Here is a 25,489-nt window from a genome sequence, read left to right on the forward strand (position 1 = left end):
CGCTTGAGGACGTTTAATGCTCGGCACATGCTTACAACAAGTTCAGCATGCGCTCACATACGTATATGAATGAAATGATACAAATAACAAAAATTTGCTTAAAACAAACTTGCTTTCTGGATATGATTCAACATCAATCACCCTAAAACCAGTACACAAACTGAAAATGCCCATCAGATTAGGCGTACCAAAACGTCACATCCAACACTGGTTAAAACTGACGGCTCTAATTTCACGTAGCATGTTTGCAGTATACCAGGAATACTTGAACGACAGCTTTGCAAACAGCAATTGTCCTCGCATGACAGAGTCCTGTGACAAGGCAGGTCCCACAAGTCGCCTCAAAACGTGACAAACCGCTCGCAAAACGACAGCAGAACTCGTACAGAAAATAGCCGAGCCGGCAGACCCCATCGCTCGCCGCAAGTACAGGACGGCGTGGCCAGCACCTCAGGACAGTGCAGTGGACGGGATGTGTGGCTCAGTCACTCCCCTGCCGCACGGTGCCTGCCATTCTGCACCCAGCAGTCAATGAGCAAAACGCGGCTGGCCTGTTCCCGCGTGCACAGGATCCATCGTTACGCCGGCCTGGACGCGTGCCATGTCCGAAGGCAGGGCCGCACGCTCCGGCCTGCGCGGGGCCACAGTGACCGCGCCGCGTCGCCGCGGCCGGGGCCCATCTAGACCAGCGCCAGCTCGGCACGGCGCGATCAGGCCAGCTGGACCGCTGCAGCTGGATGAGCGAGGATTCGAGACCGCGCTCGGAGCGCGAGCCCAACACACTGGCTGGGCTGTCTCCGATGCTGCCCTCCGAGCCAGGTACGGCTGCAATCAGGCCCGCTGGACCGCTGCAGCTGGAGAGGCGAGGCCTCGAGACCACGCTCGGAGCGCGGACCCAGCACACTGGCTAGGCTGTCTCCGATGCTGCCCTCCGAGCCGACCAAGGGCCGCGATCAGGCCCGCTGGACCGCTGCAGCTGGAGAGGCGAGGCCTCGAGACCGCGCTCGGAGCGCGAACCCAGCACACTGGCTGGGCTGTCTCCAATGCTGCCCTCCGAGGCGGGTGTGGGCCGCCGGGCACAGGCAGCGCTATAGCACGTGGTTGACCAGGTCGGTGGCGCCGGTCGGCTCCGGAGAGGCGGCCAGCTTGTCCTCGTCTTCCACCCACGGATGGCGACCCGGCTCGTCCTGGGAAGACGGGGCAGGTCGTGGCGTACCGATCCGCTGCTGACCACACGGAGCATAGATCATCGGACCATTTAAGCCATATGGAACCGGCGTTTGCTGAACACTGGTGCCTCACCCGTTAGCACCTCATTACACTAAAGTAATCAGTACCGAAAACTAACGCAGTAGCCGAACTCGAGCGACTCAACTTAATAAACCGGCAAGCGCCACGAGCATTCAAAACACGACCCTGGCACAACCTGAGCGGGACTCGCACTCGATTTACCGTCGTTTTCATTCATTCATGTGGACCATCTCAGCGTTCTGACCGAAACACGGAACGGATCGCTTAGCGCGCGCTTCTCTGCGCCGGCCCTAGCACGCCCCCACACCGAGCTCGCGCTGCGCCGGCGCCGGCGCGTCCCACCTCCAGCTGGGGCTGCTGATCGGTCAGCGGGTTACGCGCCACCACCAGGTCGAGTCGGTCGCCGACAGAGGCGATCAGCGGCACGATGTGGCAGCAGTCGTGCTCGGACGTGACCGTGTCGTTCACCTGCGGCCGGCGGCGCGGTCAGTCAGCGCCGGCGGCACGACCGCCGGCCGCGCCCGGCCGGCACCACACGGCCCACCGCCGACGGCGAGCGTGGCGACATCGGCGGAGGGCGCTGGCCGTCGCGTCTGCCGCCACTGCGACCGGCCGCAGCACCTGCTGTCTGGACGCCCGACCAGGCCAGGGTCCAGCGAACGCTGCTTTGTGCGGGACGGTTGGGGTGGTACGTCCAGCAGTGATCACAGGCGTGCCGAGCTGGTGGCGCGGTATGTATAGGGCGCGGATGCCAGACCGGGTGCTCTGGGGTGCAGTGCGCGTCCCGGACCAACCTCCGGCGCGGGGCTGTGTCGCAGTAAGCTCCTGATCCCACAGACGTATGTCTGAAGCAGACGGCCGCTCCTGTCTTTAGCACGCGGCATCTATCAGGGAAAACGTGCTGATGTTGTTTGAGGCCTCTGATTTGCGAGCGCAGCCTTTTGTGTACAGCCAGCCTAGCAGCCTTGCGAATGAGTTGGTCACAAACGCACACCTCACTGGCCGCGAAAGCTAGGTCTAGGTTGAAAATACCAACTGGCGCCGGATAGTATGAAGAAGACGTTGGCAAGCATCGTCGAGGATCAGGGCTCAAAGAATTGACCTTTAATATCAACAGCGACAAAATGCCTGAATGTACGACTCCTAGCTTCAAGCACTCCAACCACAGCTAACAAAGCGGGAGGGAACATCAATGAAAACACGAGTGAAAAGAACATACAAAACACAGACACGATGAAAAGGAAGAGCCGTTGCAAATCTGACCGACAACGCCGGCTGCCCACTTCAGACTCCCACCGGGTGTTTAGCCCCTCCCAGCCCGCGTCGGCCCGGGCGCCGGCTGACCTGCAGGATGCGGTCGTGCGGCCGTAGGATGCCGCTCTTGTCAGCCGGCCCGCCCGGCTTCACCCGGTTCACATACACGCCCTTCTCGTACAGCGCGTTCGACAGGCTGAAGCCGAAGTCCTCGTACACGGCGTCCTTGAAGAGGGTCACGCGGTGGATCTGCACGGGCACCAGGTGGCGCGAGTCTCGGCTGAGCGCCGTGTACGAGCCGGGCAGCCGGAACTCCGGCGCGCTGGCAGTGCCGCGCGCCTCCTCGCGCGGCCGCGGCAGCGAGGCGGTCAGCCGGCGCTCGGCCAGCTCCGACTCCGACTGGTGCGGTCCGGCCTTCTCCGTCGTCCAGTTCGGCTGGCGCGGCGGCTTCACCGACACTGCCCGGCCACCCGGCCGCCGACCCAGCGGACAGCCTGCGGGGGAGTAGAGGTGGTCAACAGAGGAGAGAGACCGACGGGCCGGACCCAGTGGAGAGCGTGCCGGGGCATAGAGGTGGTCAACAGAGGAGAGAGACCGACGGGCCGGACCCAGTGGAGAGCGTGCCGGGGCATAGAGGTGGTCAACAGAGGAGAGAGACCGACGGGCCGGACCCAGTGGAGAGCGTGCCGGGGCATAGAGGTGGTCAATAGAGGAGAGAGACCGACGGGCCGGACCCAGCGGAGTCTGCCGGGGCAAAGAGGTGATCAACAGAGGAGACCGTCGGCCGGCCCCAGTGGAGTGTGCCGGGGCATAGAGGTGGTCAACAGAGGATAGAGACCGACGGCCGGCTGAACGGGCAGTCTGCCGGGGCATAGAGGTGGTCAACAGAGGAGAAAGACCGACGGCCAGCCCAAAACAGCTTGCCGTCGGTTACAGGCGGTCAATAGCATATCAAAAGTGACTTTTTATCATAGCTATCACGTACAGCTGATGAAGCTTTAGTTGCTTTTCAGATGATGAATTTGTGTCAAAGGCGAGAGTTTCGAGACGCCACATTATACGGAGGAGTAATATAGACAACGCCTATTTCAAATCTCCCGAGATTACGGCACGGCCTCACACCCATCACACATCACTAGGCAGCTGATCTGACACGCTGGGATCAGACTCACTGTCGTCGAGCCGCTGGTCCTCGAAGTCGCGCCGGAACGACTCGACTTCCTCCATGTCGGAGAGCACCTTGTTCCAGTCGTCGTCGGCCTCGGTGTCGTCCCCTTGCGCCGACTGGGGCCGGCCGGCCAGTCGCTGCGAGGCCGTCTCCCAGCGCTCGCCGCCGGCGCCGCCCGAGTCACGGTCGCACGCCGAGCCTGCGGCCCCCACGGGCGCCGCGCCACGTCAGAGGTGAGGTGGCCTCCACAGAGGTGGGCTGGCTTCGGCACGGGACCAGCCGCCTCCGCCGGCCAACCGCTGCTATAGCATGAGGTGTTGCGATGCAAGTGGCGGTTATTGTAGCCTTTTGAGTTTTGGACAATATTCAAACAGACACGGCTGGGCCTCACACATATTAACAATGAGCAGGATACAGAATAGCCTGACGCAATGTCGGCCAACGCACAGGTCCGCGAATCACACCAATGAACGTGACACTGCGTACGCAGCGACAGCTCGTCTGAAATCGGTGGCCCAAGCTCACTGCTGCTCCACGACCGGCCTTAAGGTCCTGACATCAACCACGACCGCCCGAGCTCATTGCTGCTTCACGTCCGGCCTTAACGTCCTGACATCAACCACGACGCCCCCCCCCCCCCCCAGACCATCACCTCCCGCCGCGTGACACAATCCCCGCGCGCCCGCACCTCTCCCCGCCCGGCCAGACCGTCCTCTCCCGCCGCGTGACAGTCCCCGCGCGCTCGCACCCCTCCCCGCCTGCCCAGACCGTCCTTTCCCGCCGCGTGACACAAGTCCCCGCGCGCCCGCACCCCTCCCGCCTGGCCCACATACCGCTGCCGGCCTTGGCGCCGTCGATGCTGTCGGTGCCGGAGCCGGAGCCGGGCCCGGCGGCGGCCAGCCGCAGCCGCGGCAGCTCGGCAGCGGCCGCCGCCGCGCTGTCCCACGATTCGACCGCGCTGTCGACGGAGGGCAGCGCCGAGCCGGCTGGCCGCGCCGCCGTCTCGCGCAGGCCGACCAGCCCCGTCGGACTGCGGGAGCGACCTGCGGGCGCGGCGGCGCCCGTCAGCGCTCGGCGGCGGGGCAGCTCGGCTGTGGCGCCGGCACAGAACGATGTGGAGGGTGACGTGGTTGTTGGCAACGGCTGGCGTTAGAATCGGGGAGCAAAACGGATGTACAAGACGCCATTAATCACACACCAAAACCCAATCAAACAGCCAAGATTCCGCCTATCCAGGCGTATTCTTGTACCGGCGGCTCGGTTATATCAAATAAGCGCATACTAATTTGGTGTTATGAGTTCAAAGTTCTTTGTTGAGTTGACGACCTTATAGTGCTAACTATCTACTGAACTAGTGAAACTATGCACTTTATTGGCGGTGAGCACCGTCAATATAATCATTTTGCACAATGCCATTTAACCAGCGCCTCCTGGTACAGTGAAGGCCATCAACTCAACATATGAATTATGATCTCATAATGCCGAAAAACCAGGAGCTGGAGGCTCTTTGCCCTTAAACCAAGTACGCATGAATTGGTTCATGCACAAAACTGCACAGCTTTATCATTCCAAATTACGAGCCCACGCACTCTTCTAAATTGCGCCGTGCATTTTCAACAGTCGTACCTTCATCCACCTCACATCATCAGCGTTGAAGATGCAAATCATTCACGCGTCGGGCGCGTCACTAAAACAAGCCGTGTATGGCAAACGGTACGTCTCGCGCACGGCGCTGATTATGTCTGCGCACTACGCGGGTTCGTGACTGCGTCTGGCATCCCTCGACCTGGCCCCATCGCCCCGCTCGCCACAGGCCGGCGCCGCTGGAGCCCGCCGTCCCGCAGACACGGCCGTCTCCGGCGGCCGGGCTGCCACTCACGCCGAGTCGCGGCCGCCTTGGCCACCTTCAGGCGCACCACGTCGCCCGAGTTTTGCAGCATCTGGATGGCCTCCGAGAGCGGCTTGCCACGCAGCGTGTTGCCGTTGATGGCCAGCACGCGGTCGCCCACGTGCAGCGCGCCAGTCCGCTCGGCCAGGCCGCCTGCCGAGCAGCGGCCGCGTCAGGCGGCGACTCCCCGGGGGTGGCGCTGAGGTCAACCGTGCCCTCACCGGGGTACGGTGGCCACAGGCCGGGGCGGTGCTGGCAACCAGCGGGGACGGTCGGTGGGACACGTCGGGCCCGACCTGGCAGCCAACTCAAACTCAATAAATAAACACGAGTGGGCTGACCAATTTTACACGACCAGTTTTCTCGAAGCCTGTTAACTCTTTACCCAGTTCTGTATTAATTCCTAAATTATATCTACTCGTTGTGTTACAGCCCTGCTTTACACCGTTTCGGTTGTCTTAAACTCTGCCTCCAGCATGCCCCGCCCGGCCTCCAGTCGGCCCTGGCCGCCACGCCGGGCCGAGTGGCGGGGAGCGTGGCGCCGCCGGCCCTACCGTTCGTCAGTCCGGAGATGAAGATGGGGTCGAACGGCTCCTCGGTGCCGGAGATGGTGAGGCCCAGCGGGCCGCCGTGCCGCTCCAGCTCCACCGTGAACACCACGCGGGACGAGTCCGACGCGTCTGCCGACGAGGGCAGGCCGGCGTCAGACGGCACACGGTCCGACAGCGGGGTGGGGAGGCCGGCGAGGCGGTGGGACGCTGGACGGCCCGGCACCAACTGATGGAGTGCGGCAACAAGACACAGTTAGGTCACACAAAATATGTCGATGTGATGTCGAAACGTCCTACGGACTCGTTCCGATATCATACATATTACGGAACAGAAGTGTCCACAACTTAAGGACTACCATGAAACAGCGTGCTGAACTCTTACGACCACTTTAGTTTGTAGGTAGCTCAAGTGGTCGTAAGAGTAAGAGCTAGCTAGAAGCTTGACATGCTACCTACTGCCGCTGGAAATAACAGGAGCATGGACTCGCCCAATCGCCGCCACCACCCACCACACCGAACGCCTTCCCACACCCCAACACAGCTTCACCAACGCCACCGACCCGGCCAGACTGCCTCCCACACCTCAGCGCCACCCCCCGCGGCGGCGGCGGCTCACCGGTCCAGAGGTTGTCCTTCTGGATGCGCAGCGTGACGATCTCGCCAGCGGCGTGCAGGCGCTCCGCCGCCTCCTGGATGGTAAGCCGGTCCACGGCGGCGCCGTCGATGCTCAGCAGCCGGTCGCCCGGCTCGATCGTGCCGTTCCTGCGGCCGGACGGTGGACACGCGCGGGTGAGGCGACGGCGCCCGCGCGCAGCGGAGCGGCGGGGAGTCCACGGGAGGCGGCCCGGACCGGACGGCCTTGTGGGCTCAGTGGCAAGCCGGTACGACCGTGTATGGGCAGCGAAGGCCACAGCAATACGGGCTGACAGTGACGGATGAGAAGAAATAGTGGTGCAGATTGTGTGACCAGACAGACGGAGGAGCGACAGCAGCTCCTTCTTGCCGCCGACACGGCAGAGAACAGTGTGCCACCGAATAAAGAGGACCATAAAGCGAGAGGAAGGAAAGAATGCGTTCACATTTTAACAGCTACCGATTTATCAACTTCGCGTCATTGGGATATGCTGCTATCAGTGACCTTTGAAGACCTCTGATTAAACAAAGCTTGCGAACTGGATAGCCTAGGCCTATCAAAAGCACACGCCAGCACTGATCTGTCGATAGGAGCGCCGGCGGCACTTCCTCGCCGTCCCACGGGCCAGCGCTCGTGGTGCCAGCGCTGGTGCCGTCTGGCCCCGGCGGGCGGCGGCCGGCCAGCTCGGACTGACCTGTAGGCGGCCGAGCCCGGCTCCACGTCCGCCACGATCAGCGGCTCGCCCAGCTGGCGAGACTTGGGCGCCGACACCGTCAGACCCAGCGACGGACACCGCTTCACCAGCTGTGGACGAAAACGCCGTCAGACTTGCTAATCGGTAGGCACGGGCCGCTACTGCACATCAGGCCCTCGTCGAACATCTTCATCACAACCACAGGTGTACGTACTTGTGTACGCATGAAATCCAGACCACCGTCGACACCGCTTGCACCCAGCCACCACTTCGTCGAGCTCGGGCTACATTAACCCATGCAAACGCCAAAGGAGGTGTGCGTCTATGCAATAGCAAGCATACCGATGCAAATCTCGATGCAAACGTAAAAGGCACAAATATCCCGAACCTCAGATGTGCCGGAGCACCAGAGGAGAGCACCCGCCTGGACGAGACATGTGCCACCATACCATCGCACCCCCTCCCCCAAGCCAGCGCGAACGGCCAAACCCACCTCCACGGGGCACGTGCTCCATCAGCGCCCCGCCCGCGCCGTCGCCGCCTCACCAACCTTGACGAGGAATGTACCGGAGCTGGGCACGACGGCGTCGGCCACGTCGAACTCGACGGTGAGCGTGGCGCGCGGCAGCCCGTCGACCAGCAGCCGGGACGCCTGCTCGGCCGGCAGGTCGTCCACCGGCTGGTGGTTCACCTCCAGCAGACGGTCGCCCACGTGCAGAATACCGCACCTGAGGCGACCGCGGGCGGACCACGGTCGGAGAAGGCTCAGGCCAACACCGTAACGTCTGGCGTGTGCGTACGCCACTCGGAATGCGATGTTTGACGCGACAGTTCACTTTATGGGCACTCAATTGACAAGTCCTAGCAACGAAGAAAAAAAAATACTTTGATGATTTAAACCACTAAGCAGCACCTTCCAGCTCATACCGCTAAGACTCCGATTTCCTATCACGCCCGGTGTGCCCAGTGTGCCAACACCTGCACCACCTGTGGGCGCATCGCCCGTCCACTCCGAGGCCAGTGTGCCCAAGCCTGTGCCACTCTGTGGCCCCATCACCCGCCGGCTCGGCGACCTCCCCCTCCGTCTCGTGCGGTAATGGCCCCGTTTTCGGCCGGCCCGGGTCGGCTCGCCGCCGACGGCCGTAAATCGAGCCGAGCCGCGCCCGGCACGCGGCACCGACACCGCCGGCCGCCGGCGGCGATGGCGACAGGTGACGGGCGCCAGACGCCGCGCGTGTCCGGCGCCACGACAGAACACGTCACACGCGGAGCGGAGGCGACCTCGCGGTGCGGCTGCGGTGAGGCGGACGGCCGTCCATGGTCGCCTCTGCGCGCTCTCCACCCAGCCAAGGAGACAGCGACCCAAGGTGACAATCGTGCGTCACCTCGTATTGTATCTTCAACAACCTGACCTCCCCACGAAACCGCTGATAAACCCTGACGGCTTCATCACTACCTTATCTCCCGAGCAGGCGAGTACGATCCGACGCCACAGCTTTCTCCAAGTCCCCCGGTTTCCTCCTCCACCCCCCTCCAGCCCGGCTGGACATGCCCGACGGCTGCGGCGCCGGTCCGGGCGCGGGGCGGCCGACCTCCGACCCACCTGTCGGCCGGACTGCCGGGCTCGATGTGGCCAATGACGGGCGGCGCCGGCTCGTCCGGAGTCGAGCGCGACGTCAGCGCCAGGCCGAAGCCCTGATTGTCGGCCAGCAGCGTCAGCGCCGTCGTCTCTTGGTGGCAGAGCGTGGCGGCCGCGCCGGCGTACGGGCCCGCCGACGACACGGACCCTGGCGGACACCGGCCGGCCGGTCAGCAGCTGCCGCACCGGCTGTCGCACGCCTGGCTCCTGGAAACGCTTTGGCCATTCGGTCATTTCTCCGCCTCGGTGTTATCCCTAGCTCTGCCATTATCCACGCGGTAAGCAAACATGGGAGACAAATTGGCATGACATTCGACACTTTGCACGCACCAATTGGAGCTGAGCGCGTCTGCAAGGCACACAAGTACGGTCAAGTAACAACGGCGGGGTGAAAAATAGCCTGCGCCTGGAGGTACAACACGTGCCGACTGAGCCCTCTACCAGCCTGCAAAAACACTCCCGAAGCCGCCTGGCGAAAATACCTTCCAATCACGTGCCACTTTCACGCAAAAACGGGGCGTGCCGAAGCCGAGCGGGGATGAGCCGCGGCCAGGCGTAAGACCGGCTGAGCGGGGCCTAATTCCGCCTAACCATGCGTGTCCCCAGACAGATACGGCGGCCGCCTCCGCTGTGTGACGACCTGCCGCTGGTCGCCCGCGCGGCGTAACGGCCGTTCTTCGGCGCCGAGCAGCTGGTCGCCGGGATCGCGGCGGCTCCTCCGCCCCGCTCTCGCAAGGCGGCAAAGCAAACACGGGCACCGGACGGAGCCCTCTCTTCCCGCCGCTCGGCGGCAGTAAAGTGTGCGGCTCCAGCGTGCGCGCCGCGCCGGCGGTATTTCCGGCGGCGGCGGGCCGCGTGCCGGCCGCGTCGCGTCACGGACGGCAGCCGCGTGACGGAGCCGTAACGAGGCGCGCGCCGTCGCTAACGGCCGACGGGGTGCGCGACCGGTCAGGTGGCGGCGCGCGCGCCGTCCGCCGCTCGTTAGTCAGGCGGCGGGGCACAGGTGCCGCGGCCGACGACCCGGCGCGACCGGCCGTCCCTCCGCGGCGCTCGTGAGCCGCCAGACCCCGGCTGTTCTCCCGCCGCTGGCTGTATCGCACCGCTGAGCACGCCTGAGGCAACCGCCGGGTCTGCGACGGCTGCTTCTTCCTTCTCACGGGACTGCAGCCGCAGATCTCGACAGAAAGCTGTGTGCCGACCAGCCCGGACGCCGCGCGACATGGGATTTGTGGGCGGCCTCCCGCACGAGTGACAGCATCACTCCGGCAGAACAACGGACACGTGGCACCGGCTGAATGCGCGCGCGTCCCGGCTCGGCCCAGAATGAGATATCTGGACGTGTGGCGCGACTCCATCAGACCAAAAGCACTCCATGCTCAGTGATGGGCTTCAAATCAATCATTCAATCCCATAGCGATCGTGACTCAATCCCAATCAAGGCTAGACTGCTTCACCTTGAGCTACAAGGGCCATGCACATCCAATACAGCATATTTCCCACGCATCCCAACCACGCTCGGGTGCGAGGCCAGGCCTTCGCCCATTACCCGGAGCGGTGCGATCAACACCTCACCGCAGCAGCTCATTAGCGGCAGGAAGCAGCGACTTATTCCCCCGTTCGCGAACTGGGCGGCGCCCGTCACCGGCGACCCTGACCGGCGCTCCGGCGCTGCCGAGCCGCGCCGCCGGCAAAAACCCGGCCCCGATGGCGGAGACATGGCGCCGCGTGTTACCGGCCGGGCGGAACGGCATCAGGACGAGCCGACGACGGACGGACGGCCGAGACGGACGGGCCGGGACGGGCGCCGACGGCGGCCCACCTGGCCGGACCGGCTTCAGATCGGCGCCGCCTGTCCGTCTGACGGCGCCGACTAGGTCGCTGGCGAGGGGGTGGGGACGGCCCGAAGAGGTGGGGAAGAGGGAATGGCGTGTTCAGATCCATCGCCAAATGTCAGGACAAATGTGCGGCGACAATCTCTATGATATTTAGGGGACCCTTGCAGCTTCTCGACTTTCCAGCGCAAGTCGACTATCCCTTCCATGGGAGAGTGCCCGCAGCGCATGCAAGAGACGGAGGGTTTGGCATCAGATTTCCACTTAGCTTCAGCCGCATTTTCCACGCCCATCCCTCTTACGTCTGTCCAGCCCTGTGCAGAAGCTTACAGCCGATTCTGTTCTCCTCCCACTCCTGACGCACCGCTCCTGCTGCATGGCGGACCCCACCCTTCCATCCCGCCCCCACTTACCCTGCTCCAACGGACCCCGAGCCTGCCCCGCCCGCGTCGGTGACGCCACTGACCGGCCTCCTGCCGGGTGCCGGCGGCGCTGCTGCCGTCGCCGTGGCCGCGGTGCTTGCGCGCCGGCCGGCCCGGCTGCCGGCGCCGGTACGCCGAGCCCAGCGTGTTGTAGCTGCCCGAGCCGCAGCTGCTGGTCGACAGCGCGCTGCTCGTCGTCTGCAGCGACGGCGGCAGCGTGGCTGCGAACGGAGACGCTGTCACGCGCCGGGCGAGGCGGCACGGCGCGGCGCAGGACACAGCTCGTCCGTTCTCCGCTCCACATCACGAGCTGTGCAGTCTGCTGCTCGTCTGATATGGTCGGCCATCAGCAGGCACGCTCACATTAGAATACCCACACGATACGCGGTGATTCGGGAGTTGATTATACGCGAACGGTGCTCAGCTGCACAAACCATTACGCTAATGAGCGACCGGGAATCTCTGCTGATCTCTACACGATCCTGACCGACTAACCATTCGACCGAAGCGGGACATCGGCAGCCCCACCCAGCCCCAGCAGTACAGCGGTTCTGCGCGCCGGTGGCGGCCGGCTCACCCTTGCAGCGCTTGGCGTCGCTGGCGCGGCGCGCCGTCACCGGCACGATCTCCAGCCGCACCACGGGGCCGGCGCAGCTCTGCAGCAGCCGCGTCGCCTCGGCCGTCGACATGTGCTCCACGCTGACGTCGTCCACCGCCAGCACCTGGTCCCCGACGTGCAGCGCGCCCACCCTGCCGGCCACGCGCGGGTCAGCGGCGCCCGGCCGACGGACGCTCCCAGCGGCGGCGGCGGCGGCGGGCACAGGCGAGCGCAGCGGGTGGACAGACGGCGCTCATGCTCAGATATAGCGTCCTTGTTAACAGAAAACATGGGCGCCGGTATCTCAAACTTAGATATGTCTGGCAAAAATATACAAAAAGAGACAATACCCAAAAGGCTTAAAAACAGCGTGGGCCACAAGGGTGTGGCATACAAACGGGGCGACTTTTATATCACTCGTTGATGCGGCCATGCTGTCTGAGCGAGACGATGGAGCAGACGGAGCGCATCACAGACCACACACACTGGCCACAGAGCAGACTGCTGACGACCGGCTTCCATCCCACCGGCTGTCGCGCCCACCTTTCGGCGATGCTGGCCTGGCGGATGCTCTCGATGACGACGGCCTGGCCGGCGGCGCTGAGCGCCAGACCGAGCAGCGCACCCGGCGGCCGCTCCACCTCCACCAGCAGCGGGCCGGGCCCGGCGCGCACCGCCTCCATCACGCTCACGTCGTACTCGACCGTGATGACGGCCTGCCGCTGCACGGACGTCAGCGCCCGGTGCGCCTCGGCCAGCGAGGCGTGCGTCAGCCGCACGCCGTCCACGGCCAGCAGCCGATCGCCGGGCTTCACCGTCCCCTCCCTGCGGCGGAGGCGTCCGCCGGCGTCACGGACGCGGCTGCATTACGGGCGGCGAGGCCGCTCACCGCGATGCGTGACCGTGGGCCGTGTGTGACCAAAGGCAGCTGGATTGCCGGTGGGTCACACGAGTATTGGACTCAGTGCGTGCCACCAGTGCGGCATCCAGCCTAGTGTTACCCGTCATCACGTCTCATGTGGCGCTGTGAATGGCACGGCCGCAACCACAGCCGCTGTCCCGGCGTGAGTCAGCCAACCAGCGTGTAACGCATCGCGAGCTCTAATGCGAGCTTCAGCGGGGCAAATCGACTTCGAAGCCGCCACCCCATGTCACGCCAATGACCACCCCACGCCATCGTCAGGTCATCAAAGGCGCGGCGGCCAAGGCCACTAACCGGGGACCATTCCGCGGCGGTGATGGCGCTCGCCTGTCACCGTCACCAGCCCTGCAGACGCCAGCCTTTTACATCTAATGGGGCTTCACCAGCTGGGCCCACCAGCCGCTGACGCGGGACCGCCGCTCACCTGTCGGTCGGGCCGCCGGGCCTCACGTGCGTGATGGTGAGTGGCCGGGAACGGGCCGGCTCGTCCGGGCACGTGCCGCCGCGCACGGTGAAGCCGAAGCTGCCCTGCTCCTTTTCCAGCATCACCTGGATGACGCGCGGGCAGGCGCACACCGACTCGTTGCTGACCACTGCAACAGGCCGGCGCGGCTGGTCAGTGGTGGGCGCCGATCATGGCTGTCTGTTGTTTATTTTCGATTATGGACATGGAACAGAACATAACATGATGAGAGGATTGGCGCAAAAGCGCAACGCTTCAATCTGAGCGCCTCTCCTAACAATAACGAAAAACAGTAATCGCCGCTAGCTAGCTGAGACAACCGTCGCCGCTGCGCGACACAACTGTAGCCGTCTCCGGCCGGCGGCGGACACTCGGTCCTGTAACGTCATTCAGCCACCTCTCACCCGCCTGCGCCTGCTGGAAGTTCTGAAACGAATCGGTTCGTTTGAAGAAGAAATGTTTTTTTCTATCTGCTGCCCGGCATCATTTTGTAAATCGTTTCTTATGGGATAAATACTCAGTTGGTCGTTGTGCGTGGGCTCGCAAAAGTTTGGGATGATGCGACCTGTTTCACGCAGCATTTAAAGTATGATTTGATCACAACTAGGTCAGTTCAATGCATAGTGTGCTTGGTCTACAAAAGGTGACCACTCAAGCAAAAGGGAATGGACGCTGCTGAATCTTGAACTTTGAAAATGAGGGAATCTGGCATCTGGAGAGGTCTGACATACTCAATATCAGCCTAATTTTTAGGATGTTACCAAGCCTGGATCCAAAGCTGTGATATATTGGAGTTGCAGTCGCACCACAGCGCTGGTATATCTCCTGTTTGAAGGAACGAGAACACTAGACGGATGCAACAACGGGCCGGAGTTGGTTCCATCTTCTCGTGGTTGATAGAAGGTAGGAGTTTTGGTATGTCGGGATTCTGTTCGGTGGCAATGTGAGTGTCCTCGCATTGCGTAGAGGACGTCTTGTTGCAAATTCTCATGCATCGGATAAAAGTGCAGTGATGTTTGTTGGCAGTTGATGTCGGTTGTGGATGAGGGAGTGGAACAGTGTCCGTCTGCGTACGTCTCCTCGTGACATGATTGTGCTCCATCCCGTGTCGTCCAACCGTGTACGAGTGTGTGCTCTCTAAAAGGCACCGGTGATGAATCTGGCTGCTCTGTGCTGTTGTCTTTCAAGTCTAAGGGAGTCGCTGGCTATCAAAAGCCCGTCATATACTACGTCACAATAGTCAGACAAAGGAAGAATGTAAACCGTTGATGCACACCCAGCGCCCGGCCATCTCCCATGAATATGTCGAGGCAGAAGTCGCGAAAGTGGGTAGAGAGGCTTAAGGGCCCTACTAATGCATCGGCTCGCTGTCTCATACAAGCGCCCATCGCCACGTACAGCTTGTCGTTCTTTCACAAATGTGGGTGTGTCGCATGCATGCCGCAGACCTGGCGTCTCTAGATTTTGTGAAGAGCGATGACCTGCGAAGTCTCTGGACCGATATCAGGGCGCGTGAAGGCCAAGTGCTTAGCGCCTTCGGGTCGCACGTGGAGTTGGCCGAGCTGGAAACGCGGTTGCGCCATGACCCTAGAGCGCTAACGTGGCCTCTGTAGTTGCTGACGCTCCATAAATAGGTGCGCGATGACGTGCGTTGCATTCCCTTTAAAAAGAAAACGAGGGCATATTATGACGAAAATAATAACAGCTAGCTGGCGTGCGGTCTCGGTGCGTGCGAAACATTGAAACATTTGAAACAGATTACAGAGCTGGTATTGTTGTAATCACACACCTGACACTGATGAGCCGCACCTGACTAGCCAGCGGTGCCGCTGCCATCTCACCCGTCACTCGAGCCTGCCTCAGACCGAACACGTGTCCCACGGGCAAGCCATTCCCTGGCGCCATCAAGGACTGTGCAGCACCGGGGTGCTAATGAGCAGATTCGGCCCGCCGGTGGAAAGAAGTGCGTTCGGGATAACTCAGAGCTATCGCTGCGTAGAATGGATGGCGCACGGCCGCCGGCGTAATCCCGACCGAGCGCCTCCATGTGGTCTATAGAGCGAGGAGCCGGGTCCCGTCCGTCACGGGTGACGCCGTGCACGGCCCGGAGCCGTGCAGAGCGGCCCCGGGTGGACGGCGGCTCAGGACGGTCGACAGCACTGCACCGGTGTGGGGCACGCCGGCTGAGTGCTCCAGGCCGCCGGCAGCACCAGCCGGCCCCGCCCGACCGCAGCACGGGTCACAGACCAGACATCGGGGAGCAGAACCAGCCAGCACTCTGTAGCTGTCGCACTCTGCGTGATGGGGTCCCGCGAGGCGCAGGTTCTGATGAGCTCGGGCGCAGGCATGAACCTCGAACACACCTCCGTTAGGCTGCGCTCTGCCATTGTCTCTCGTCTGTCGGCCCAGCTCTAGGTGTCGTCGCACTGAAGATGGGCGGTTCATCAACAAACGCCTCTGAGCGACGCAACAGACACCACGCCCGCAGCATCCCACACAAGTGGCAGTTCCCCCCAAGGGATGTCGCCGCTGACCTGAGGTGCGGCAAGAACGCCAATCACCCAAAACTCTCACCTCCCTCGTGTAACAGAGGGTGGGCATCAGTGATGGTCCGACATTTCGCCACAACTGAGGTTAAAGCGCCGGTTCAGGCCGGTCGAATTACACCTCTCTGGCGGCCTGCCACGACCGGCGCGATGCAATCGAAGCGGTTGGAACAGAGCAGCAGGTCTGCTGCTGTCGCAACCGCTCGTCTGACGCTGATTGATCACAGCTGATTATTCAGCCGCGCCGCCTTCTCATTCACGCGTCGCTCGCCGCCGCTTCATACAGAACACGTGTTATCCAGACCAGTTATACACTAACGCGAACAAGGGCTGCACTGCAGCACGGCGGAACGAATTGCTGCAGAGCAAATTTGGCCGCGCGACACGGAAGCGTCGCTCGATGTCATTCGTTGCTGTTGTCGCGGACAGGGGATGATTTACTCTGTAGCGTTGCCCAGCCTCAACAGACGCCATGCATGATGGGTGTCGTCGGACAGCGGCTCACTACATCCTCTCTCCCCCCGCCACCGCAACAAGGCAACAGTAAGTCTTATCCAACCTCTCACCACCGAACGAACACACCACCCAGCTCCGGCCAACGACACACGGCAGCCCCAGGTGAGCGGGGTCAGCTGAGGTCAACCAGGGTCAGATGGGATCAGCGAGGGTCAGCCGGAATCAGCCGGGGTCAACCGGGGTCGGCCAGTGTCAGCTGGGGTCAGCCAGGACCACCAGCCGTGTAATCCAGGCACTGGGGTCAGCCGGGGTCGGCTGGGGTCGGCCGAGGTCGGCCAGGATCGGCCAGTGTCAGCCGGGGACAGCCAGGACCAGCGGCCGTGTGTCCCGGGCGCCGGGGCCAGCCAGCGGCCGACCCCGGCGCCCGCGGCTGTGTCGCCCATCAGCACGGCCAAATGAAAAGTCAACAGCGGGGCGGCGGCCGCCGGGCAGACGGCCGCCGCGGGACCGCTACGGCAGTCCCCAGCAGACCTTGGACGCCCCGAGACTGCTGTGTTGACGCCGGCGGGCTCGCAGAGGTCAGCGACCGGCCACGCTGGGGCCCCGGAGCGGGAGCGAGGCCCGGAGAGCGGGCCCGTGGAGGTAAAGTCGCAGCCGGCCGCAGGCGCGTGCTTCTCGTCCGAGCGCGGCGCCCCGCCAAGACCGCCGCCAATCACCGGATTTATGGCCGACGCGGAATGTTGGTTTTGCGCATGCGCTCAAAACGAAAGCACGACGCTCTTGTTTACGGGACGGTTTGCCAAAGGTGTGAAGCTTTAATGGCCTGTATCCGATGGCACGTCCACGCTCCATTGGCGGACGATGACACAGAAAGCCACGCGTAAAAACGGCGCCACCCAGCAGCGAGGCGCAGGGACCGGAGGATCCGCGCGGCAAGCGCCCAGGTGAGGCGCTCACCGGCGGCCCAATCCACGGCCGCGCGAGTGGACCGACAGGTAATGAGACAGCCGCCGTCGCGCGATGACGCATCGCCCCCGCCCCTTCCGACGCATCGCCGCGGGCGCCATCAGCGAGCCGGAATCGCAGCGCGGGTTCACGTGTAACGACCCGCCCGGCCATCCATCTCGGCGAACGGTGCGTGCCGTTCGCCGGCCAGCGCAGCCGATGGGCGGCGCGGCCGCACCGCCCGCCGACGGCCCGGCAGTTTCATCACGCGACACCCGCCCGGCGCGCCGTGCAGCGCCGCCGGCGGAAACACGAGCCGGAAGACGAGAGGCCGGCGGCACGTGCCGACCGCAGAAGCACGGTCCGTCGCCCGCCGCCCGCCCGGCGGCCAGACGCCATCCGTCTCCGCGCGTCGGCCAGCGCTATTTGTTTTGCCGCTTCACGCGTCCCAGAAAACGCGATATGCGCGCACGGCGGCGGCGGCGGCGTCGTCGTCGCGGGTCGGTGCGCGCCGCCGGGCCGCCGCGACAGGTGCGCGTCGGGGCGACGAGCCTCGTGCGGGCCGCGCGGCCCGGCCAACACGCCGACAACGCGCCGTTCATCGGGCGCAGGCACGTGACCCGGGTACGGGAGGAGTGGGCGGCCAGCCCCGGCCGTGCGTGAAAGGCGTCCGCAAATCATCGGCCGCTCGGAGTCCTCGCTGCAGCTGCGCCAGGGCTGCGGGGAACGAGGGCGGAGGGGAGAACGATGGGCAGGCTTTCCATGGACAGCCGCAGATGGGAGCCCACAGCGGTCCGCGTCGCTGGGAGCGTCTGGCGACGGTCCTTCACGGGCTTTGTCGTCCAAGTCTCCGCGACAATGTGAACAGAGTGGGATAGTTGTTATCTTGGGCGGTAGCCATGAACATTCAATGCTAAACCAGAATATATCATGACGTTTATCATAAACTCGCACGTCGAGCTCACATTTGCCTGACGCAAGCCTGTGGCGCCGTCACCGGCACCTCCGCACAGTGCGCAGTTCAGTGGCCGGCCGTATTTCGCCCACGCGCCGGGAATGTTTCGACAGCGGGCCGCCGCAGACAGATCACCGGCAGCGCCCTCCCCGCCCCACCCCGGCTGCCGAGACCGACAGCGAGGACGGCTCGGGCCGAGGCCGACCGGAGTCATCTGCACAGCCGGCGGCGCGCGGTGCCGGAGCCGTCCCGCTGCCAGCGAGGACGGCTCCGGCCGAGGCCGACCAGTCATCTGCACGGCCGGCGGCGCTCGGTGCCGGAGCCGTCCCGCTGCCAGCGAAGACGGCTCCGGCTGAGGCCGACCGGAGTCATCTGCACGGCCGGCGGCGCTCGGTGCCGGAGCCGTCCCGCTGCCAGCGAGGACGGCCCCGGCCGAGGCCGACCGGAGTCATCTGCACGGCCGGCGGCGCTCGGTGCCGGAGCCGTCCCGCTGCCAGCGAGGACGGCTCCGGCCGAGGCCGACCGGAGTCATCTGCACGGCCGGCGGCGCTCGGTGCCGGAGCCGTCCCGCTGCCAGCGAAGACGGCTCCGGCCGAGGCCGACCGGAGTCATCTGCACGGCCGGCGGCGCTCGGTGCCGGAGCCGTCCCGCTGCCAGCGAGGACGGCTCCGGCCGAGGCTGACCGGAGTCATCTGCACGGCCGGCGACGCTCGGTGCCGGAGCCGTCCCGCTGCCAGCGAGGACGGCTCCTGCCGAGGCCGACCGGAGTCATCCGCACAGCCGGCGGCGCTCGGTGCCGGAGCCGTCCCGCTGCCAGCGAGGACGGCTCCGGTCGAGGCCGACCAGAGTCATCTGCACGGCCGGCGGCGCTCGGTGCCGGAGCCGTCCCGCTGCCAGCGAGGTCGGCTCCGGTCGAGGCCTATCTGCACCGGTGGCCGGCGGCGCTCGGTGCCGGAGCCGTCCCGCCGCCAGCGAGGACGGCTCCTGCCGAGGCCGACCGGAGTCATCCGCACAGCCGGCGGCGCTCGGTGCCGGAGCCGTCCCGCTGCCAGCGAGGACGGCTCCGGCCGAGGCCGACCGGAGTCATCTGCACGGCCGGCGGCGCTCGGTGCCGGAGTCGTCCCGCCGCCAGCGAGACAACGGCTGCCCGGACGTCTCCGCCTGCCCGCACCAGCTATGCGGAACACAGCGTAGACAATCTCCTCTGAAATGAATGCAACACCAGCCAGGTGGACTGCACCATCTGTTGACAAAGTAAAACCACCACCGGTTCGCGAGCGCCGACTGGCTGTGTCCGTTCAGATCAGCATCACACCTAGGTCGCGACTCCGACTACCCGGCACAATCATGCATGCATGGGAGACGCTTCCGGGCCGGGCGGCAGCCTGATTGAATTCGACCCGACTGAAGCCGTTGTCGGGCGGGTGAGACAAGAGCCGGCGAGCCGGCACCGGAGCGCAGCCACCGGACGCCGGCCGCCGCCAGGTGACCGGGTACCGCGGGATGGCAGGGCGGGGTGGGCACGGACCCTGGTCTGTTGGGCCGGGCAGTCAGACGGCCGCCGCCAGGTGACCGGATACTGCGGGATGGTGGGCCAGGTGGCCACGGACCCTGGTCTGTTGGGCCGGGCAGAGCCAGACGGCCGCCGCCAGGTGACCGGGTACCGCGGGATGGTGGGGCGGGGTGGGCACGGACCCTGGTCTGTTGCGCCGGGCAGAGCCAGACGGCCGCCGCCAGGTGACCGGATACCGCGGGATGGTGGGGCGGGGTGGGCACGGACCCTGGTCTGTCGGGCCGGACAGTCAGACGGCCGCCGCCAGGTGACCGGATACCGCGGGATGATGGGCCAGGTGGCCACGGACCCTGGTCTGTTAGGCCGGGCAGAGCCAGACGGCCGCCGCCAGGTGACCGGATGCCGCGGGATGGTGGGGCGGGGTGGGCACGGACCCTGGTCTGTCGGGCCGGGCAGAGCCAGACGGCCGCCGCCAGGTGACCGGGTACCGCGGGATGGCAGGGCGGGGTGGGCACGGACCCTGGTCTGTCGGGCCGGGCAGAGTCAGACGGCCGCCGCCAGGTGACCGGATACCGCGGGATGGTGGGCCAGGTGGCCACGGACCCTGGCCTGTCGGGCCGGACCGGGCGGAGCCAGACGGCCGCCGCCAGGTGACCGGATACCGCGGGACGGTGGGGCGGGGCGGCCACGGACCCTGGTCTGTCGGGCCAGGCAGTCAGACGGCCACCGCCAGGTGACCGGGTACCGCGGGATGGCAGGGCGGGGTGGTCACGGACCCTGGTCTGTCGGGCGGGGTCGGGCCGAGCCAGACAGCTGCTCAGGGTGAGTTTCAAAGGCTAGTCCTCCGGCAGAGAAATCACCCAGAACGATTGAGGTCCTCAGGTCCGGGAACATTCCTTATGCATACGAATGAAGCGGCTGAATCACCCAGTGCAAGTCCACAGGGACTTGAAGAGGAGATGGTATGGATTTCCGTTCGAAGCTGTTCGCCACTCGAGGCTTAGAAGTAGCTCCCATATCACTCCAGAGCTCTGCCAGGTCTCTTCCCCTCTTTGATGTTCTTTTGAGGATATGCACCGTCGCCCGTTAAAGACAGTGCCTCCTACATGCTCCCAACCTCTGCCCATGAGGCAGCGTAAAGCCACTAAATCACACGCTATCTGACGTCGCGCGTCCTCGGCCCACTGCACGACGCCATCCGGCCAGCGGGCAGTCCGTCACTCCACGACTTCTACCCCGCCCGTCGCGTCCGCTGACGGCGGGGCACCCGACTGGGCGGGGCCCGGGGGGCGACAGCGACGCCGACAGGCCGTGCGTGACGTCACCTCTCCTCAACAGCAGCAGTCACCGCACGGCGACATCGGGTGACGTCACTCGGCGGCGGCGGTCGCTGCCAACTGCGGGCCGCCAGGGGCCGCCGCAGAACTGGGTGAAGATGGCGGCCCGCCCGCGGCGCGGCGGTCCGGCCCGGGCGGGACACGGGTCAGCGACGCGGCGCCGTCGGTCCCACGTCCGCCGGCGCCGGTCACACGGACGCACGTGCCTCTAAACGCCACACTCAGAGCGTGATTATGCTTGTTTGAAGACGGATGACAGACCAACTCACGGAGATGGTCTGCAAATCAGCTCAAATGGCCGTGACGTAAATCGTGCCGCGACAAACGGAACGCCGCGTTATAAGGATTACAATCATTGTTTGAGGAATGCCTAATGCTCTACGGAAACGTCATGCAAATGAGCCCAAAGGGTATGGGGCCTTTCTCTCGGAACTTCCGCGCAGCTCCCCACTAATGCCCTGAGTTCCGCCGGTCAGTCCCGTCGCGGTCCGGTGGCCACGCGCAGAGCAGACTGCTGAAGTTTTCGTCTAATCCGGTGCTTGTAATGCATCAGCGCGTCCGGGCGAGACCACTCCGCGTTCCGACACTCCAGACTGCCGAGCGCTCCTGCCCACTCCCACCTGGCACACACTCCAGGCGGGCCACGGCGGCCGACACGTGATGCTGTTCCGCAGGACACGATAGCCATGCGGCACAGTGCACGCTCCGACAGGCTCAGCGGCTGGGGCGATGCGACAACGGCATTTCCCTCGCCAAGACTGAACAGGTCCAAACGTGAGTTGCGAGGTTGTGCGGAAGACAACGAGCACGCGGCGCGAGATTTCAAATCGCGCGTGGTGCGCGCATATCGCGCCATACGGCAGGCGTGCGCCTGACACGCAATTTGAGGGCCTCGCACGCCTTGGCGATAACTGTCGCACCACCTGACCTGGACGCGTATAGACCCGTCCAGTCTGTGTCATCATCGTCCTATCTACGTTGGTCGATGGGACGCTGTCGTGACTGGTGATAGGCAAGCAAAAGCTTCGACGCTTATGGGACGATCAGGGCCTCATCTATCAGCCGTCGATCCGCTAGAGCGGGCAAGGCCAGCAACTTCGGTGGAAGTTGCTGACAGGCCCGCTGTATATTGAACACGATGGACAGGCCCCTGGCAATGACGTCACGCCCAGGCGCTGATCTCGCACAAATTACATGGCAGCGATGTGAGCCTCAACTACCAGCGATGCACGCCAGGCCCGCACATGCCGGACAACAGCACAAGCGTTGGAGAAACGTCTGCAAATGGTGTCATTAGAAGCGAAACACCGTCAACACATCGCACTCGTCACGCGCAACAGCACCACGTCTCCACGCACAGCACGGGCGCCACGGAGGATGCGCGCCGCATTGGACCTGACCGACACAGCTCATGAGCCGGGGATGCTGAGCACCTCGCAATGCGCCGGGAGGCCGCTCCTGGGACCGGTCGTGGCCAGACCGGGGCAGGGCGGGGCGCGTGCCAGCGGCGGGCGGCCGCGATCGCCGCCCCGGGGGCCGCCAACACCAACACGGCGCACCGGCGGGACACGGCCCGGCCGCCCATCACGGCAGCCGCCGCCGCGATGGGGCTTAATGTCCGGCAGGATCAGCCGCCCGGTGTCGCTCGGCGGGGCGGCCGGCAGCGGCGCCGCCATCACAGCTGTCATCGCCACCATCGAACACGGGGGGGGGGGGGGTGACGTCACGTCTGAGGTCTGAAGGACGGGGGAGGGGAGGCATGCGACCGCGACAGCCAGCGCTGGCACCGGCGTCAGCGCCACGTGAGGCCGACACCCTGAGAGATGGCCGGGCACCGGGTGCGCCTCAACGAGCGTAGCGGGACTCAGTCAATTTGTGCCGCAAGCGACCGGTCAGGATTAAGCGACGAAGCAGCTCGCATGGAAACAATGTTGATCATTTTCGGAAGGCAAGCCGACAAGATTCTGAAGCGTCGATGACCACCGACACGCCGAAAGCCTCATCGAAGGAGTCAACGCTTGACAGGCGAACGTGACGGAATATCGCTTCACGCAGACAGCGGCAGGGACCAACCCGTCGCAATACCGTCCCTGTGGAGATCAGCAGTGAACCAGCTCCTCCCCGTCCTGCCACAAGCCCCCTCCTGTCCTGCGCACGCGTCGTGAGACAAGACCCCGTGTGAGTTGTCACGCACAGGCGGCTGCGGTGGGCCGGCTTGCAGTGGTGTGCCGGCACGCATGCCGGCAATAATCAACGCATTTCCTTTAGCTTACTCCGCTCGCTACGGCCGCGGCCATTAACGCCGCAATCCATCACGCTGATTGCAGAGGGCGAGCCAAAACACAGCCGCTCCCGAGCCGCCGGACCGTGCAGCCTGGCACGGACACTGATGATGTTTGGGGTGCTCGTCGCTCGCCGGCCAGCCGAGGGTCGCGCACGCCCGCTGAACCTCGGAGGCGACGACGGACGACTGTTTGATGCAGGCTGTCGACGAATGGTGCGGCCGACACGTGATAGCATAAACAGCGGACACGTCAGCGCCACGTCCGATGAATGGGTCACCGTGCACACCGGCGGCGCCCGCAGAGACCGGGAGCACGGGACCGCGCAGCGAACCCGGGGATGAGTGTTAAAACCGCGACCTGGTATGCGGACACAAGATGAAAGCGGTGAGGCCGAAAAATAACATTTTGACTTGCGTGAAAACGAGCATGTCCATCGCAGCGGCAGATTTATTCCGAGCGGTGTCCTGTCCCAACGGGAGCAGTGTTGAAAGACGCAAAAGAAAGGGTAAGCGAACTATCTAATTCCGGCGAAAAGCAAAACAAGCCGTTGGCGCCTGACAAACGGGCGCTGTCCACCACACTTTATAGGATCACGCAATAACAACATTAGACCTGCTGGCCGCGGGGACACCGCAGGAAGCCCGCAGCCGGGCGGGACGCCCGACAACACCCGCCATCTAGCTCTGCGGACACACACACACACACACACACACACACACACACACACACACACACACACACACACACGCACGCACGCACGCACGCACGCGCGCACGCACGCACGCACGCACGCACGCACGCACGCACGCACGCACGCACGCACAAAATCACCAGGAGCACCACCAGCGGCGCATCTATCGGGGTGAGACCCGTCCGACAGCGTTCAAAGTGCTCTACCGCCGTGGCTGATCACGCCGGGAAGGGGTCCACGCCGGAGGGGCAGCAGCCCGTCCCGCCGTCGTCCAATGCGCGCCACGGCGTGTGATGACGGAGCGGGCGGCGCCCCGACTGCCCAGAGGAGTCCCGGCCGGTGCGACAGCACGCACTCCTCGCCCACGGTATGTCCTCGCCAAAACAGGGACGTCGTCCCTCGGAAGCTCAAGGGACGCTGCCCTGGGTTGACCGATGCCAGAGTACCCGAAAAGGCTGCCTTACGCTTGGTTTGAAACCACTGTGTTCTACTCATGGGGCAAAATCGGAACACTTTTGTAGATTGTTCCAAGGATGAAATAATTCTTCGGCCTGGCATCCTCATCAGGTGAGTTAGCACGCATAGATGCTAACAGTGCACACGCGCCAGTGCGTACACATGCATACAGCAGTGTATGTTAGTTTGTACACTGTATGCGCAAAGTATACATGCTCACACACCAGACGACGACGGCAGTCCGAACAGTGGTCCCATCCGCAATACTAATGCCACGTCCCAATCCTTCCGTAAAACTGTAACATGTTTGTTCCTGCAAGTTCTTCTTGATTTCGAATCTTCGCGAGCCTTGCGTCTGCGGGTCTCACTGACGCTAGAGAGCAGAGGGGGGGGGGGGGGGGGGGCTGGGCTGCGAGTCGAGAAGGGAACTCCAGCCTCCCCACCTGTGCTACCCTGAACATCACTGTCTCGCGCCTGCACGGACAGCCCCAGCCCGAACCCTGCCGCGTCGCCACTCACCTGACTCGGGCATGTCGTATTCGAGCTCGAGCTGGACGCGCGGCTCGGTGCCGCGTAGCAGCTCCAGCACCTCGTGGTGCAGCAGGCCCTCGGTGGAGCTGCCGTTGACGGCGCGGATCCGGTCCCCCACGCAGACGGCGTCGGAGCGCTGCGCCGCGCCGCCCGGCGTCAGGGCGGCCACCTGGGGCCGCGAGCCACGGTCGGCGCCGCCTGCCGGGTCGGGTCAGGTCAGGTCAGGCCTGGAGATCAGCGCACGGGGCCAAGTGCCGCAGTCGGCCAGCCCACCGAGCCGGTCTGGGTCAGATCAGGTCAGGCCTGGAGAACAGTACACCGGGCCAAGTGCCGCAGTCTGCCTGCCCACCGAGCCGGTCTGGATCAGGTCAGGTCAGGTCTGGAGAACAGTACACCGGGCCAAGTGCCGCAGTCGGCCTGCCCACCGAGCCGGTCTGGGTCGGGTCAGGTCAGGCTTA

At 64.2% G+C, this 25,489-nt stretch overlaps 1 protein-coding gene across 1 annotated transcript; it reads right to left on the reverse strand.

Annotated features, from left to right (window-relative positions):
- Grip (Glutamate receptor interacting protein) lies at positions 1-25,212 on the reverse strand. Its single transcript, XM_037214270.1, has 16 exons — positions 25,020-25,212; positions 13,278-13,446; positions 12,475-12,756; positions 11,911-12,083; positions 9,044-9,170; positions 7,991-8,168; positions 7,441-7,550; positions 6,729-6,874; positions 6,116-6,241; positions 5,553-5,714; positions 4,620-4,716; positions 4,507-4,556; positions 3,678-3,872; positions 2,596-2,999; positions 1,594-1,719; positions 1-1,187 (listed from the first exon to the last, which is right to left on the reverse strand). The coding sequence occupies exons 1-16, from the start codon at positions 25,030-25,032 to the stop codon at positions 1,089-1,091; spliced, it is 2,457 nt and encodes an 818-aa protein (XP_037070165.1). The 5' UTR covers positions 25,033-25,212; the 3' UTR covers positions 1-1,088.
- Positions 25,213-25,489: the final 277 nt, after the last annotated feature.

This window comes from Pollicipes pollicipes, unplaced genomic scaffold (assembly GCF_011947565.3).
Source record: "Pollicipes pollicipes isolate AB1234 unplaced genomic scaffold, Ppol_2.1 Scaffold_3447;HRSCAF=4054_pilon_pilon_pilon, whole genome shotgun sequence".
NCBI lineage: Eukaryota > Metazoa > Arthropoda > Thecostraca > Pollicipedomorpha > Pollicipedidae > Pollicipes > Pollicipes pollicipes.